Source organism: Pelmatolapia mariae, linkage group LG7 (genome assembly GCF_036321145.2).
Source record: "Pelmatolapia mariae isolate MD_Pm_ZW linkage group LG7, Pm_UMD_F_2, whole genome shotgun sequence".
NCBI lineage: Eukaryota > Metazoa > Chordata > Actinopteri > Cichliformes > Cichlidae > Pelmatolapia > Pelmatolapia mariae.
Window position 1 is genome coordinate 19,252,743 of NC_086233.1, and position 17,133 is coordinate 19,269,875.

A 17,133-nucleotide genomic window follows, 5' to 3' on the forward strand; every position below is an offset into this window, starting at 1 on the left:
ATGAATGCAATAGCCCTCTTTGTTCTTGCCTGGAAACTCCAGGCCTTGCTGGTGCTGTTCCTGCCTCTGCTGCTGCTGCTGAGCTCAGTGCTCCTCACTTCCTCTGCAGCACTTCTCTCATCGTATCCACATGTATGAGGGAGTCCTCTTTATTTCCAGCATCTGTGCTGTGATGAGAAACACCATCTAACTAGGCCACTGCATAATAAGCAAGAATAGCAGCAAAGTAAAATGGGGAAAAAAAAAGAAAAGAAAAGAGAAGAGAGAGGGGGGAAAGAATCAGTTCATTGGGGAAATGCTTACCCAACATGTAACTGCTGACAAAAGTAATTCAGTAAGCAAATATTGTCCTTATTCCTTTATTGCGCATGCATTCATTTATTATTGCTTACCTTTACCTTTATAGTTCTGCAGAGGTGCATCAGAGTTCACGTCTCATTCTCGCGGTCAAGCCCCTGAGCTGCGCGGTCATGTGACCTGAATGTGACTGACAATGCACCTTTGCTGACTTTTCCTTTGGAGCGCGTGTCAACTGCAGTCCTGGGGATCAGTGCTGGTGCTGCGACATTTCTGCCATCCTCAGCATTTTAGCGCTTGATTCACTTTGTCAACAGATTCATTATTGTCTGCGAGGAGGTTGTAGATGTGGGTCTCATCTCCTTCTTGCTTCAGTTTGATGCTTTGTCGTACACGTTCTTTCCGGTAAATCACGCTGTTTAAAGCAGGTTTAAGTACCAGTTGTGTAATTTAGCACAAAACATTTGGACGAGCCCATGGGGGGGCCGGGGCAAGCTCCCCTCTGCTTTATGAAACCTCAGCAAGTGAGTTTCAGCCTGTTGTATTGTTTCCAAATAACTGCCATCAAGGTCGTGCAGCCAACTTTAGAGGTCATATGTTGCGTTCACTGGTTGTTTCTGCTGCCCCCACATGGCCATCAAATCAGTTATTGCAGGTCTAAATGTGAATTATGGACACTTTTCTGAACTGCCTCTGTTTCCCTTTCTATCTCCAGTGTAGAGCATGACTTTCGCCTGCAGGAAGGGCAGGTTGTACGCACGTGGAAGGTGGGCGACCCTCCAGAAGGCTCGCCACAGACACCCACACCCCAGCCCACAGCACCTCACCAACAGGACTCCCCACAACCAGTGCGACCCCCTGCCACCACCAAGAAGAACCGGAAGAAGTGCTTCTGGTTCCTCTGAACACCGAGAGGATGGAGACGTTTTTATACTATAATGCACTGAGTAACGGTCTTAAAAAAAAAACAAAAAACAAAAAAAACAAAGAAAAAAAGATTACCTGCAGAGATTTGTTTAAAGGAACAAATGTTAAATGAACGGGTGGATTAAAATGCAAATGTACAACTGTGGGTGGAGAAAGAGCTACAAAGGTTACAATTTAAGCTGTTTCTGCTGGAGTCTAAAATAATGGTTTGACTGGGAGGCACATGTTGTTACTGCTCTTAAAATGCCTCTTCAACGCTCACAGGTCTGACACCGGTGCAGGGAAGTAAAAAGTGCTGAAGTCAAATAAAAGTAAAAGTTCAGTCCACAATATGACTCACGGTTAGGAAGCAATTAGGAGATATAAAAAGAATATATAGCGGCTAAGGGGCACAGCACGAGCGGCAGTATAGCAGATACCATGGAGCATATTTATAAATGATGTAATGAACAGAGTTTTATGGGCAAAGAGATAAAGAGAAATAGGACTTATCTTCATTACTGGACTAATGAGGGTCAGAACACCAGCTTTTATATCCAGAGACATTTAAAAAAGAGAGAGAGAGAGAATTATTATGACCTGTATTTAAAAGTTTTATTATAATGTAATTGATGAAAAAAAAAACACTACATGTGTCTACATGCACATACAGCACACATGCCAACACACAGAAGAGCAAATAAATCAACATATTTACATAAATAAAGGCATATATGACTTGAGAGAATGATGAGTTGAGTTCTGTATATGTCAGAGCCGTTTTGCTTGGATGCTATATTTCAGATATGGATTACTGCTAAATAAAAGTATTTTACCACAGCTCCTTGGTATCTCTTGTCATTCAGACTTCAGTGTGCTTTTTGCCCATCACAGTGCACAGTGGAATTATTGTGACTGATGTCCTTAATTAATAAATAATGGTGCAAGAATGTGAGCATGGAAACATGGCACCGTTGTAGCTGGTTGTGTTGGTGCTGCTTCGTGTATGGTTTTCACTTTAGTGTAAGTAGCAGTGTCCGGTTTGGGAGTTGAGTCATAGACTGTGTATAAATGATAGTCACTGTGACATCCCCCATATGTTTGAAGTTTCAAAATGATACTCTACAGAGATTACAGTTTAGATTACAGGCTATACCTGGACAGAAGTTGCAGTACGATCACATAATTCAACATGTAACATTGCCAGAACGTTTGCTGTGTCTCCCAGCACAGTCTCAAGAGCATGGATTTCTGGAGATTCCAGGAGACAGGCTATTACTATATGGGCTTAACCCATCAGCAGACTGGCATTTGCTAACTTGTGCAAGGAGGGAGAGGATGAGCAATGGCAGAGATACAAAATGACCTCCAGCAGGTTACAGGTGTGAATGTCTCTGACCAAACAATCAGAAACAGACTGATGTCCTCTGTTAGCTGCCCAGTACAATGGAGCCCGATTGGCATTTGCCATAGAATACCAAAACTAACAGGTCCACCACTTCCACCAAATCAATTCCATCTGACATCCTTTCATTCCAAACACATTACCCAGTCCAATTTGTGTAAATATCAAACATGATTTCCACCCCATTGAGATCTTCAATTTTTTTCAGCAGTTTATATTTGAATGAGAGGTGCCTTATCAGCAAGATGCATCACTCAGACACAGAATTACCCGATCAGTGCTAACATGTTCTGTAACTAAAATAAAAACTGAATTTTATTCCGTGAAGGGAAAAAATGCATTACAGAGTTAGGGGCTGCTGTTGTTGCTAATTTGATAGGTATCCATATTGACTCTCAAACAAATGTAGCTCCAAAAGGCACAAAAAAACACATGGACAGTGGAGAAGTCCAGTTTAGTGAATCAAAAAAGCTGCTGGCATTGACACAATCCCCTTAGAACACTGCATTCGCACCAATCTGCCACACCAAGCAGCCACTCCCCTAGTAATGCACAGCTTTAAGCCATAACATAATTTAAATGGAGGTTAAAAAAAAAAACATGGCCGGTACATTTGTCAAAAGAGGAGAAAGTAAGCTCCAGAGACCAAATAAAGGTTTTTGCATGGTATGTGCTGTGTCCGGTGATGTCATGAAGTTGGGCATTTTAACGGGGATGGACTTGCTTTGAAGCTGGCCTCAAGTGGCCGTTAGAGGAACTGCAGTTTGGCTTTCCTCTACACTGATGTAGAATTCCTCTTGAGGTTAAGTCCCCAGAGCCTGAGGAGTTATAATAGGAATAATGGTGCAAATACATACATAAAAATAAAAATCAATATTTATTTTTATAATTTTCTATAAATATTTGATACCTTTGGATACTATTTGGAGATGTAAGTTTAAAATGAATAAACCCACTAAAGAAATGTAGGGAAATCAAGGCAACAACACGAGCCCCACATTTATTTTATTATTATTTTTTTTACATTTTATTGTAAAACAACAAACATACAACAGGATGGTGTGTGGAGACAAAGCACTGCCAGCAACACCAACAAAAACCCAACAATAAATAAATAATAATTATGTTAAAAAGAGGAATAAGAGGAGAAAAAATACATATTTGGTTCTAGTGTCAGGGTTACAATTGAGTTATGATTAGATGTCCTCACTAAGATATGAAAATGTGTATATTTGTATGTGTGTGTTGCAATTATACTGATGTGCTGAGTAGCTGTATGAAAGTGCCATATGTGGATGTGTGAGGCTCTGTTCAGTCTAGAAAATGAATGAAGTCATTTAAAAATGGAGCATGGGTATCACTGATTATTATTAGGCATTTATCACTTCTAAGAAACAATCACTGTTGACTTCTAGGAACATTTCTAAGACATCAAAAAGAGAATGCGGGCAAAGACGAGTCTTCAGTCCTCAGATGGCAGCTCCGACAGCCCACTTTTGTGGACACTCCAGGGCAAGTCTCGGGAAATTAAGCCTCAGCTGTTTGATGGCTGTGAGAAGCCCCAAATATTACTACTTAGTAATTCATGACACACATAAGCTGCTTCTGCGAGGCTCTGAGGTGGTGTGAGATCCTGGCCTAATTTATTCCAAACTTCGGAGTTCTAGCATTAGCTCTCAGTTTTGTTTGCCTGCTTGTTTGGATTTGCACAACAACTGGCAGTTTCCACTTTGCCTCAAACAAAGCAGTTAGACACAGACTGTGCTTTGTTTCTGCAGGGGAGAGTTATTGGAGGGGAAAGATGTTTCAGGATATTTCAGGAAGTCCACAGCTCTTTATGTACTGGACACGTACCACCTCCCCCACTCGCTCGAGACAAGAGTATATATGTACATATGCACAGATAAGCGCAGACACACACTGTTTTAAGCAGTTTTAAACTCCCAGTAGAGGTGGGCAGATTGATCCAAATCAATAGTAGCAATGCCAGTGCTGGTATTGGCATTGGATCGATACTAATGCGGTAGGATCAATACCGCCGGGGGGTGAAAAATATACTTAAAACATGCACTATGAAAAATGTCTAAATAATGTTTTATTTATGTAAAACATTTTAACCAGAAGTGCTTCAGAGACAGCCACATTTGAAGATCTCCAAAAGATACAGTTTCAAAAGACCTGAAAAGCTGAAAGGTGTGTTTTGTTGTGTCAACTAAGTTTGTGGAAAGAAAAAATCAGAGTTTCAAGAATTTTCAAAGGATTTTTATTTTTTGTTTTGGGTTTTTATTTTGTCATATGTTTCCCTGTTCATTGGAATTCTTCCTTTACTGTGAACAACAGATGCCAGACATTGTATTAATACAATTTAAAATGTTACATCAGTAATTTAGTGGTCATTAAAGTGTGTTCAGAGTTTACAAACTGATGATGATTCATCTCATAAGTCATGACACACTGCTCTCCCCATAAGTTTATTAAGTTAAAAGTATTGGTACTGGTATCGCCAATACTGGCCCTGTATATACTTATTGGATCAACACCAAAATCTGCAGTATCGCACATCACTACCCCCCAATGTTCACTGACATGACTGCACTGCCGTGTAGAAGTCGAAAAGCTCGCTCTGCACGTGAGCGTGCATATAAGCAAAAAATTCACAAACACCAACTCGGCCGCATACGCAACTGCACACATTCTCACAACTACACACACACACAGGCACTCACATCCAATCTCACAGCTAACATATTGTTCTCAGACCAACACAATGCATTATCTCCCCCGCAGTTGTTCCTCTCTCCCTCACAACCGGGCACACGCTCCATCCTGGTAGCTCTGTGTGTGCCGTGCAATGCTGAGAGGAGTGTAGCGTTGTCAGTCATTAATCTGCTACAGCACAGCCTGTAATCCTGATGACAGAGCGGAGCGGGCTTACAGAGAGCAGAGAGGATCTGAGCCCAGCCTGGAGTGGGGAACAAAGGAGCCAGAGAAGACTGGCTTTGAATCTATAAAGAGAAAGGAAGTGTGTGTGAGTGTGTGTATGTGTGTGTGTAAGGATTCTGAGGTGAGGTCAGTAACTATTTTGTCAGCACTGCTGCAGTGTTATTCAAGAATGCTGGCACACACAAAAGCTACACATGGAAAGCTACCCTGGCTGCCGGTGTGTCACACTGACATATAAGATAAAGCGCCTCTGGTCCAGGCTTGTCTGCAGAGAAATGCGAGAGAACAAGCTTATTTCAACGGCCTCTTCAAAGAAACATCAAGGGTCAAAGTTGGCTCACGCAATTCGGTGCAACATCAAGGAGGCTGAAAATGAAGGAGGGGTGGGGGGGTAAAAAAAAAAACATGTCTGGAGGCATCAACAAGCATGCATAATGGGCATGTGAAAACAACCGGCCCTACACGCTGAGAGGAAGCGGTAAAGCTATTACTGCATGAGTCATTGAGCTTCGGCTGCTATTGAGGTATTATGTTTCACTTTGCCACATTACAACTAAAGAGGTCATTTCGCAGTCACTCAGAGTGAGAAGTCAAGAGGTGCAGCAGCCTTAACCTGTCCGCCGGTCCAGCAGCGAATATTGTTTGGAGGCTAATGCAATAAATGATGCAACATAAACTGTCTTCTCTCAATGACTTAATAATGATGCTGATAAATAAGCCCCAGAGTTGCAATGATACTTGAAAGTACTTTCTTTTCTTTGAACTGAGAAAGAAGCCTCATTAATGACCAAATAAAAGAAAAATATGAATTGAATGCGGACCTGGGGATCCAAATTAAAACACACACACACACACACACCGACTGACACAATGCCTGGGCACATCCTCTGGCTTATCTCTGTAGATTTCAGAGGCACTACACACAAACGCACAGTTATATTTATGAGCGCATGCATCAGTTGGAAATGGTAAATAATGAATTAAAAAGTACCCATTTCAAGACGACCTGCCAAGTTTCTGAGTCAACTGCGATAGCTGCAGATTGGTTTAATAAAATATGAGCTAAATTCTCCCCTGCCACTGCTGGCACTGATGCAAAAAAAAAAAAAGGCAGGGTGGGGGCAATGTAACGTAAACACACCGTGGCTGGGGCTGAGAAAGGACTCAAAGTGGTTCTGTGACACGAAGGGTTTTCGAGGGTTTTACCAGCAGTGGAGAGAAATGTGATGGGATGTCCTCGGCACACGCTGAGGTAACAGGAAAACAAAAAAAGAAGAAGGAAAATTCCAACCAGCTGAATTCGTTAATAATCTATTTGGCTCTGTTCTGGACATGTTCCATTCAGAGGAAAACCTCAGAGAAGGCACACACAGCAGAGATCTCAAGAAAGAATGGGATGATATGTGACAAGGGGGCCCTGACTGAATTCATGCTGGAGGAGGTTCAGAAGAGCCAGACCAACTTCCCAATAGTATACAATATTAGCTTTGGAGGAACACCTACGCAGGAGCTGTTGTCATTAAAATGGTTTTAATTCCTTTCACTTCTAATGACTTTCTCTATACTTTGTGTTGCCACTATACAGTTTAGCTCACTGCACGTGTGTTAAAATTGTGTTTTTAATCAGGCAAAAACTAACTAAAGTATTTCTCCTTATTTAAAGCTCTTTGCATTTTTGAACCCCCCTTCCTTAAGACTGAGCATATTTATGCCACAAATCAAACACACTGGAATTCTACTTTCAGCTGCTTCCTTAATCACAATGGGGTGCCACAGCAAGAAGCTCCACATCTCTTGACAGATTTTTTTGTACACCAGACACAATCCCCAAATGATTTGTGCCTCCTGCCGGAATCGAACTGGCAATCATTCATTTGATAGAAAAACATAAACCACTTCACTGTGGAGCCTCTGCGCTAGGGTTTTAGTAGTTGTAGTAAAACTAATACCAGGTTTTTAGGACCAAAACTTGTTTTTCTGTCTCTTTGAGATGCCACGGTATGGGGTCATTTGAGATTTGTATGCCTTTTTTATTTTATATTCGCGTACGTAACACTTGGTCATGTTCAAGCCAATAATCAGCCTTGTGTGAAAAAGCTTTCTCCACATCTAAAAGGAGTCACTCTGCCCACACGTTGTGGCAAAAAATAAATAAAAAATTTTTTTTAAATGTGCAGGGGTATCCTACAAAAAGGTTGGAGGCTGTCTTCGACAGTTCCCCCTTAAGTGCTATTTCTTACATGACATTTTGGACAGTGGAAATTGCAGGCTGGAAGTGCTTTTCCTATCTTTTTAAAGGCTCCCACTGCCATTGATTAGCCTTATTTTAGAGCCCCTTAGGCATTTGGCTAGAGAAGCCCGTTGTAGCAAAGCATTTCCGTGAGGTTTGAAGAGACAATTTTTAAAACTATTTCCAATCACGCTTCTTTATAATGTGAGACATTTGCTTGTGCAGGAAGGACATACAAGAGACAGGGATGTCTTTCACAGAGACGTTTATTGAGGAAAATAGAGTGCAGCAGAACAAGTTAACACGTGTCAAGCCACTGTCAATCTGGAAGCCTTCCTGACAACAGGGTGCACATTTCACAAAGTGTATCCATTTCTGAGTATTCTGCATACCTCACTGTCTGGATCCAAGATGTTACATATGTGGTGAGCCTGGTGAGACAGAGAATGTGAAACTATGCAAGGTCTTTCTCCCCAGCATAGAAGCGAGTAGCTCTGAAGGTACCAGATGCTGAATCATTACATTCCTCCACGTCTGGCTGTTTCACTGAATGGCTCTGGTGCAGTAATTGGCCTCTGAGAGACTCCTCATCAGAGTGACCCCTTGTGCTTTTTGACCTCTCTTACAAGTCTTTAGAAGTAAAAGTGTAATGAATTGTTGAGGCTCTGAGTGCATCACTAGCCTAATATCAATTTGAATAAAATGCAACATTAATGTATAACAGCATGAAGAATTTCTAGAAGGTTGGTTCAAAGAACAAATAAAATAAAAACAATCAGAATTGTTGACAAAAAAATGGTGATAAAAACTGTCTGCCTGTTTCAATCTTTGAACATAAGATGTCAACAATGTAGATTTACGATTTATGTGATGGTTTCATTAAACCATGCAAACATATATACCAAACACAATGCCAGAGAAAAGGATTTTTTCATGTTTATCACTCAGCTGATTTCCTGTTTTGCATTTTTTTCCACTGGCTCTCGTGCAGTCTTGGTAGTTTTAATTTGTTTCTTTTCCACACAACTTCCATTCACCACCTCTTCACCAGCTCCTTTACTAAGCTCTTCCTTATAGCTACTGTGCGCAGCCTCCCCCTACTTGTCAGACTGTCTTTGAAGCCATTGTTGTCCAGCTGTTCAAACATTTCCTTGAGCAGTTCCTGTCTATTTTTTCCTTGTGCATGCCTGTTTGTCTGCTCTTGAGTTATCATCTTTTTTCCCCTCCTTTTTTTAGTCTCGTTTGATTTCTGCTTTTGCTTCCTCCCTCGCTGGATCTGTTTGCTTCTCCCGATCACCTTTCTTGCCATTAAAATTTGGATTTTGGACTTTTGCATTTGCATTCTTCCATTTCAAGTCACACGCATCCCCTTGGAGGCTAACGCCACAAAACTTGTCCTCTCGATGTTACTGATGTGCTTGTTCCCTATGAGAGTTGTCATTGCGAGACTAACGCAAATAGCAAAGCTGTTACATCCGCACTGTTAGCGGCAAACACTCGCGTCTTCAAAATGGCATGTCATGCAGCAAAACCCATGATGCCACACAACAGAGCATACAAAACAGCAAGAACAGTTGAACAAAGAAGAAGAGTTCACGCTTGTGCTGCCTGCAGGGCAGTCAGTGCGCTCAGGAACACGTTTGACAATTATTTTCAGGGGAATATGTCACTGCTTGAGAAGACTTTTCTGAACATCAAAGTCAGTCTCTCTGAAGACATGTTAGATAACTTCAAAGTCTTGTGACTACTTTGCCAAGAGGTGCTTTCCCTTTGTTTTGCTCAGCTAGTTTTGTTTTCCATTTCATTGTGCAGCAGATGATAAAGACTGTGAGTCCACGTTGCATCATGGACCTGCTCTCTGTAATTTACCGCTCAAGGTCTGAACAGGCATCGGGCGAGACTTTAACCACCAAAATATTCTGACAGGTAGGTACGCGAGGAAGAAGCTCCGAGAAGGTCTTTTGAAGCTGTGCCATTTCTTTCTCTCTCTTTTTTTCTTACTTTGAAAGCATCATGAATCGAGATGCCATGATGAAATTACATTATAATTTTGTAATTTCCAAATTTTTGTCTGATTGCACATCATATCTATCATTCTAACTATTATTTTTTTTCTCCCTAAGGTTGTTATTTTGAAGGCAGCAGAGATATTGTCCGAGAATTACTCAGACCTTCAGGTTACACGGACCACATACAAAAAGAGAACGGATGCTCCAGACAATATTTTTCTTTATCTAACAAGATTTTTTTTTTTGTGAGACCTTCCTTTCATTCCTCAAAGAAAATCAGAACAAATAAATGTCGCCAAAGTCTCTGGATGATAAAGGTTTTTAAATGGGAGATGTATATAAGTATGTATGAATACAAAGTGCAGTACGGCAGAAGGGAACAGCTGCTCCCTTTTCAGAAATGATCAGCTGTTGTGCTGCCTTTATTTCCCACGGCATCAAAACAGCAACTAGAGGCTGAGGCCTACACGTCTTCTTAATTAGTAAGTCATCCTCCAACAATATCCTGCATACATGCTGTTATGAACCTCATCTACCTGCTGCACATATACTAGGTCTCTAGTGACATAATTATATGACTGATGCCGAGGCATTAATTGGAATTACTATGAGTGTCGGTGGATGTTATAGAAACATCTCTGCATATTGGCCTTGAGCCCATTCAGGCAAAATAAAATCACAGTATGAAATACATAGCGTGAAGTGGAAAATGAAGCACCCGTTCGTCCAATCTTTGCCTGTCGAGCACACTAAGCACGGTCTGAAATTTGTGTTTGAGTTTGAGTATTTGAGTATTTATGGGATTTGTGAAGCTTTGGTTTAAGTTTTCATGAGTAAAACAAAGCAGTGTTGTGCACATTTGACTTAGGCTGTGTAGTTAGAAATGAACAGCGGGACTGTGGGAAACAAAAGAATGGCAGGACGGCTGTTTTTAGCAGCTTTTTGTCTGATGTAAGTCAAGAAAAGGCGCCGTCTCTTCTGAAATAAAGCATAATGATTCGACTAACAGGAACACACTCAGACATGCTGTGTCGCATATTCTGTTAATCATCCTCTGGTTCCTATCATCCCCTGCCATTTGCATTTTTTTCATGTAATAAAGTATTATAGAAGTATAAAACTTGAAATAATCGCTTACTTTGGCTCTGGATGAGAGGATTTGTTTTATCTGTAGTATGCTGCATTGTAACTAAGGCAACTGAGCTATCCAACTTTGCAGATCACACAGATTATTTCAGTTAATTCATCTCCTTCTCCATATTTTTCTTCACTTAATCTCAATACTAAACAAGTTAAAAAATATGTTATGTATGGTGGTGAGAAAAAAGCTTCTGCTTGGACTTGATCTTTGATGTCAGCTGCCGCAATCAAGCACCTAGCCATGCAACTGTAGCATTCCCAACCTCCTCTGGCATTAACATCAGCATAAACAGTGTGCACTGGGAGTTTCACTGTATGGTTTTCCATGGCCATCAGTTCCAGTAGGTGTAACATGTCAGTGTCCCAGTACTGATGTCTGGTCTTCGTTAACACTACAAATGATACAAATAGGTGTATTAGCACAGGCTTCAAAAACAGGCTGATAACATCAACAGAAAAACTGAGAGGCGTAGGTTAGCGTTTCAAAAACAAAAAAAATCAAACAAGTAGAAAACATTTTATTTGAAGCTGGAAGAGGTAACTATGGCGTCTTAAAGAGTTTAGATGAGGAGTAGACAAAATTTTGTTTCCAGAGTGCCACACTGACTTTGATAAAGCAAAAAAAGGACTGCATGGTGGAAAAATGGCAAATGGCCTGTATTTGTATAGCGCTTTACTTAGTCCCTAAGAACCCCAAAGCGCTTTACACTACATTCAGTCATTCACCCATTCAAACACTGGTGATGGCAAGCTACATTGTAGCCACAGCTGCCCTGGGGCGCACTGACAGAGGTGAGGCTGCCGGACACTGGCGCCACCGGGCCCTCTGACCACCACTAGTAGGCAACGGGTGAAGTGTCTTGCCCAAGGACACAACGACCGAGACTGTCGGAGCCGGGGCTCGAACTGGCAACCTTCCAATTACAAGACGAACTGCCAACTCTTGAGCCACAATCGCCCCATAAAGAAACTCAAATCGTGATTACAAAAAAATATCACCTAAATGCTTTAAGAACATTTAGCCTACATCTCTTCAGGTGTTTCACATTCACCACTGTGTAGGTCACTGTTGAAACACATTGGACTGGAATAGAGTTAAACAGCAGAGCAGACTTGTTGCAGTTATTTGTTTCAAGATTCCTCTGTATGCTGCTCTTTCTTATTGATTTTTTTTGAGGGGGGCTGTTTTGTTTTGTGGGCTGGATTGAGATAGTTGGCTGGGTGGTTCCTGTCCTCAGGCCATATTTTGCCCATGTGTGGTTTAGATGCTCAGCCCACAGTTAAACAAACTGCTGATAAATGAAAAAAGCTTATATCTATGGCTACTCCTTTCAAGCTGGCTAACGTATGTAACCTATCATGATGTACCTTTCACTGAGCATGGTATCCATGAGAGGTAAATATAGGGGAGCTCTCTGCTCTTCAACCAAATATCAACCTGTAAACAAAATAGCACCAAGATACTTTTTGGAAGGACTAGTCACGCTCAGAGTGGTCAGTCTGTAAGCTATAAGGTTGTGCTCGTCTCGCTCTGTGTGCTAATGCTGTAACTGATTGGTAAATGGTAAGTGGACTGGATCTTATATAGGGCTTTTCTACTCTACCTGACCACTAAGAACTTTATACAACATGCCTCACTCCCTCATTCGTACAGCCACTGCTTCTATGGTGAAGTGCTTTCTATCTAACGTTCACACACATTCACTCTCTGATGGATGCATCGGAGAGTAACTTGGGGTTAGTATCTTGCCAAAGGAGCAGCCAGGGATCAAATGACCAGCCTTCCAATTAGTAGATGACCTGGTCTCCTGAGCTAGAGCCACCCCTCAGCCACATTTGATGACCTCTCACCCTGAAGGCTGGGATAAGCACCAGCCGCGATAAACAAAGTGGTTGGCTGGCTCGATGGACTGTAAGTTTGTTATTGGTGGTAGCTGCTCCTTGCTGACTGCTTTTCTGTATTAAATATTTAGCACACGAGTAGGAAACTGATACTGAATTTTAGGTAAAATAAATAATAAATATTAATAATAATAAATAAATATTTCTATGCTGCAGCAGGTAGATGGAGACACCTGCTCCAGTACTTCCTGTATAAAGCCCACCCTTCCTATTCTTCAGCATGCATCTTTTGTTTCTCAGCCATAGACAGTATAAAATATGTACAGTACATAGCCACTCTGACATCACCTATTAGTTTTGGACTTTTTGTTTTGAACCCTCAACACTAACATTTTGGCTGTTGTTAATGCTAATTCTTCAGGTAATGCTAGTTAGCTTGGTTAGCAAGCTATGTCCACAAATTGTATGCATGCAACACACAGACATAATAATTTGGCTAATAAAAGATAGACAAATAATCAACAACAATTAATAATATTAGTAAGATAATTCAGTAAAAAGTCTCACAATGGCACAAACACAGCAGAGAGATCCACTTCAGTTGCTCGGACTAATGGAGTTGAGGCCTAGCAGCACCTGCTGGCTAGAGCTACATATGCCTTGATATCTCTAACTCAATCATCCAAACAGGTAAGTCACAAAAGAATTCAACTTAAATATACCACCTAGAGCAGGGAGGATGTCATTTTACATCATTGGCCATCTATCAAGACTTTTCAGGCTTGAATTGTAAGGCATAAATGTGTAAAATTACAGAAAAAACTTCCAGTAGTTCATTGTTCATTGCCCAGATGGTCCTGCAATTATGAAGTGAAAATGTTGATGTTGTTGTTTCTATGTGTTTCTGTCTATTGCTTTATGAGTATGAATAGGGGAAGTCTTTATCAGTAGGAAAACATCTAAAGAAAATAAATAAATAAAAAATGAAAGTACAGGTCAAACTTATGCCAACGGGGTCTTTTCCCTCTAATATTTATCACGTCTGATTACTTGAGCTTTCTATTTTTTTTTTTAAATACAGACAGCTCATTCATTTTACAGTATTTTCAAAGAGTAAAGAAAAGAAAAGATCTATATAAGTAAAGTATAACCCACAGATCAGATCCCAATAAAGGACAGACTGTAGCTGATCCCCGGCCTCCATATTGAAGTAATTTGATAGAAGCTTGTAGTCAGTGAAGGAGTCAAGTCTTCACAACTTCAGCCGGCAGAACATCGGGTGCATCCTGCGTCTTTGAGACAGCGGATTTCCCGCAATGAGAAGCATCTGCAGCAGAACAGAGTGCGGGGACAGCTCGTGAAACACCTGGGCACCGGCTATTTACCGAGAGAAATAAGCAGCAATGGCGCGTTTTATTGCGCTGTGGATGGGAACTGTCCTCCAGCTTTGCCACGCAACGATTTATACAAACGACTGGGCGATAAAAATAAGAGGGGACCTCGAATCTGTGAACAGGATAGCAGAGAAATATGGATTTACTAACATGGGACAGGTGAGTGCCCTCAAACATGAAGAGGCAATTATTTACACAATTACCAGACTTGCATTTGGAAGTGTCATTTATTGGAAAACTGGAAATATTGGACAAATCTAACTGTGGAGCCACTAATGGCTTTACTAATATTTTTTTAGGATTGCATCAAAAGCTGTTGATATCTGTCTGTACTGTATGGTCAGCCGTCCAGGGACGAATGAATTATGTCTGCTAAAGATTTAAAGAAGCAGCAGATGAACAGATACATTCATAAATAAATAAATCATGACCACCAGCATGTTTTTCAACAAGAATTTGACCTCTGCATTTAGCCCAGAAATGAGCAGTGAGCACACACACACTCAAAGACACACTACAGGCAGTGCTAGTGCTGGGAACTTAACCAGCAGCCATAATCCAAAGTTGCTTCTCTATGAGCCACTGCTGCATTAGTTGCACTCATTTTAGACTCATTTTTCTACACTTTCATAAAATAACAGTTAAACTCCAAAGAAATAGCATGCTGTACTTTATTGCACATGGGATAGATGTTCAGTTTTCACAGCAGGTGATAGGAACCAGAGAGACCCATTCAAACTAAAAAGACTAAAAGTAATCTTATATTGCTGAAGTTGAAAATCAAAAGTAATTATTTCACTAAAAAGATATTAATGAAATATTTAAGGCCATAATTTGTTGTTCTCTTGCAATAGTGTGAGCTGTCATGTGTTTTATTAACTAGTCATTACTCAGTGAACTGCGCTTGTGTAAAAATATTAACTGACATACATTATAGAATGCACACAGTGACGTGGTATGTGCAGCTACACCAGTACACAGATGAGCAGCAGTGTGGCTGAAACCTTTTGGCTCAGGTTGCCCTGGGCTGTAAAACTATCAGAGGTATAAGGTAGCCGTGTTAATAAAAGTACACCACGAGCAGTTTAATAATTAAAAAGCTGCTTTGCACAGTAGCAGAGCAGAACGAGCAGCACACCTCCACCTGCAAACAAAATCATTTCGAGGATCTGATGTGTGTTTTCACCAGATTGGAGACCTGAAGAGGCATTACAGTTTTCGCCATCACGAGACGGCGAATCAGTCCAAAGTAGGCAACAAAGAAGTGACTGATCGCGTCGCCAAGGAGACCAAGGTATAGTAATGAGATATGAGTAGGACTGGGAGGCTACTGGATTATTAATCAGCAGCATCATGTCCCCTCCGTACACTCCACGTACACATAGGGACACATGTTCATTGTTCTGGTCCCTCCCCTCACATTACAGCTTTGTGTGCACAAACACTAACAACACCTAAAGATGTCAGAAGTCCTTTAAGATCAACAAGGTGTTCAGGGTTGCATCAAATTCTTATAGTATCAATAAGCAGCTTGGGCATATAGTACAATCAGCAACTCCCAGTGTTATCTGGTTACACACAAAATCACACTTTCTTTGTCTTCCACCTTCAGAAGTTAAAGAACATAGTCGATAGTAGTGTCAGTGTTAGCCAGGAGGACTTTTTTCCAACTAGGGAAAGGGAACCATCCAAGGAGATTTGGAGTGTACATTTAGTAAACAGCTAGGGATTCATCTTTTTCACAGCATTTAGCGTACGTCAGACTTTTTAGCATTAATGTCACTTTGTACCAACATTTTTGTTCATGTATAATCGAGTAGTGTCTGAAATCACAACACACTAACATAATATAATTCAGATTGTATGACCTATGGACTGTATGTTGAAGATGGATGTTGCTACTATGACATAGCCCATTAGCCAGTCAAGTCCCTAGTGAAGCCTCGAGCTGAGTTTTTTTAAAATGGAGGATGAATCTGACTAAGAATTCAAGGGACCACTCACTTCTCCTATGTCAACGTGGCATGCTAAGGAAAGGCCCAGAATCATAACCTTCTATGTTTGTTATCTGTTTTGATTCTAATGGAGATCACAATTTATAAGTGAACATCATCTTGTATTCAGTGAAACCTCAAAAACACAAAAAGCACAACACAGAAACTCAACTGCAATGAGTTTACTGTGGTGTAAGAGACATAGGGTTATTTTTATGTTGACTTATATACAACTGGACTATTGCAAAACAGAGGAGGCTCCCCCTGCTGGCCAACAAAAGTAAAGCTAAATTCAGCCTTTAACCATAACATGATTTGCTACATAACAGTGAAAATTCCTGAGAAAGAGTCACAGAAGTTAAAAAAAAAAAGTGTCCAACGCGAACACTATTATTGTATTATTGTGAATTTTCAGGAATTTCAATAAGTCCCCTATAACAGGTTCAGGAACAGGAGACTACTTCTTTGGTGGAGCCATGTTTGCAGCTTTACTAAGCACAATATTTTTTAAAAACTGAATTCTAACATCAATGCACTAACAGGATTATAATGGCAGCTGTAACATGGAGCTGTTCAGGAGTTTCAGGAGATTGGCCATGTTTGCTATTGCAGATGAGCACATTAGCACGTATTTGATGATGAATTGAATGAACTCAGAGATCCTAACAACCATTAACAGAACCAAGAAATGTAATTAGTTTTGCAGGAATAAAAACAATTAAAAACTTACTGGGGAAGTGCATTTTTTTTTAAAATAAATAATTCTGAATTTGCACCAAATTTAAAACCTTTTAACAACTAAGAGCAGATGTTAGCCTCATAAAGGCACTAGCAGAAAAGTTTAGCGTCCACATTTTGTGATACTTCACTGAACAAAGTTACCATTTTGACCTTAAAACAGTGTTATATGAGCAATCTACAGAATGATCAGGATGTGTTTATATTTCAGTGAGACAGCCACGTGTGGCAGCAA

At 40.6% G+C, this 17,133-nt stretch overlaps 2 protein-coding genes across 3 annotated transcripts in view; both read left to right on the forward strand.

Annotated features, from left to right (window-relative positions):
* The window catches only part of LOC134630713 (mucin-2), a 44,791-nt gene extending 42,758 nt beyond the window's left edge, over nucleotides 1–2,033 (forward strand). For both annotated transcript variants that reach the window (XM_063478285.1, XM_063478284.1), the window contains one exon: nucleotides 1,013–2,033. In XM_063478285.1, coding sequence (XP_063334355.1) covers nucleotides 1,013–1,202 — 190 coding nt within the window. In that variant the 3' untranslated portion in view covers nucleotides 1,203–2,033. The remainder of the gene's footprint in view (nucleotides 1–1,012) is intronic.
* Nucleotides 2,034–14,175: 12,142 nt separating this feature from the next.
* pcsk5a (proprotein convertase subtilisin/kexin type 5a) overlaps nucleotides 14,176–17,133 on the forward strand; it is a 38,040-nt gene continuing 35,082 nt past the window's right edge. Inside the window, exons 1-2 of the mRNA XM_063480252.1 lie at nucleotides 14,176–14,325; nucleotides 15,356–15,460. Of these exons, the coding sequence (XP_063336322.1) occupies nucleotides 14,176–14,325; nucleotides 15,356–15,460 (255 nt within the window). The remainder of the gene's footprint in view (nucleotides 14,326–15,355; nucleotides 15,461–17,133) is intronic.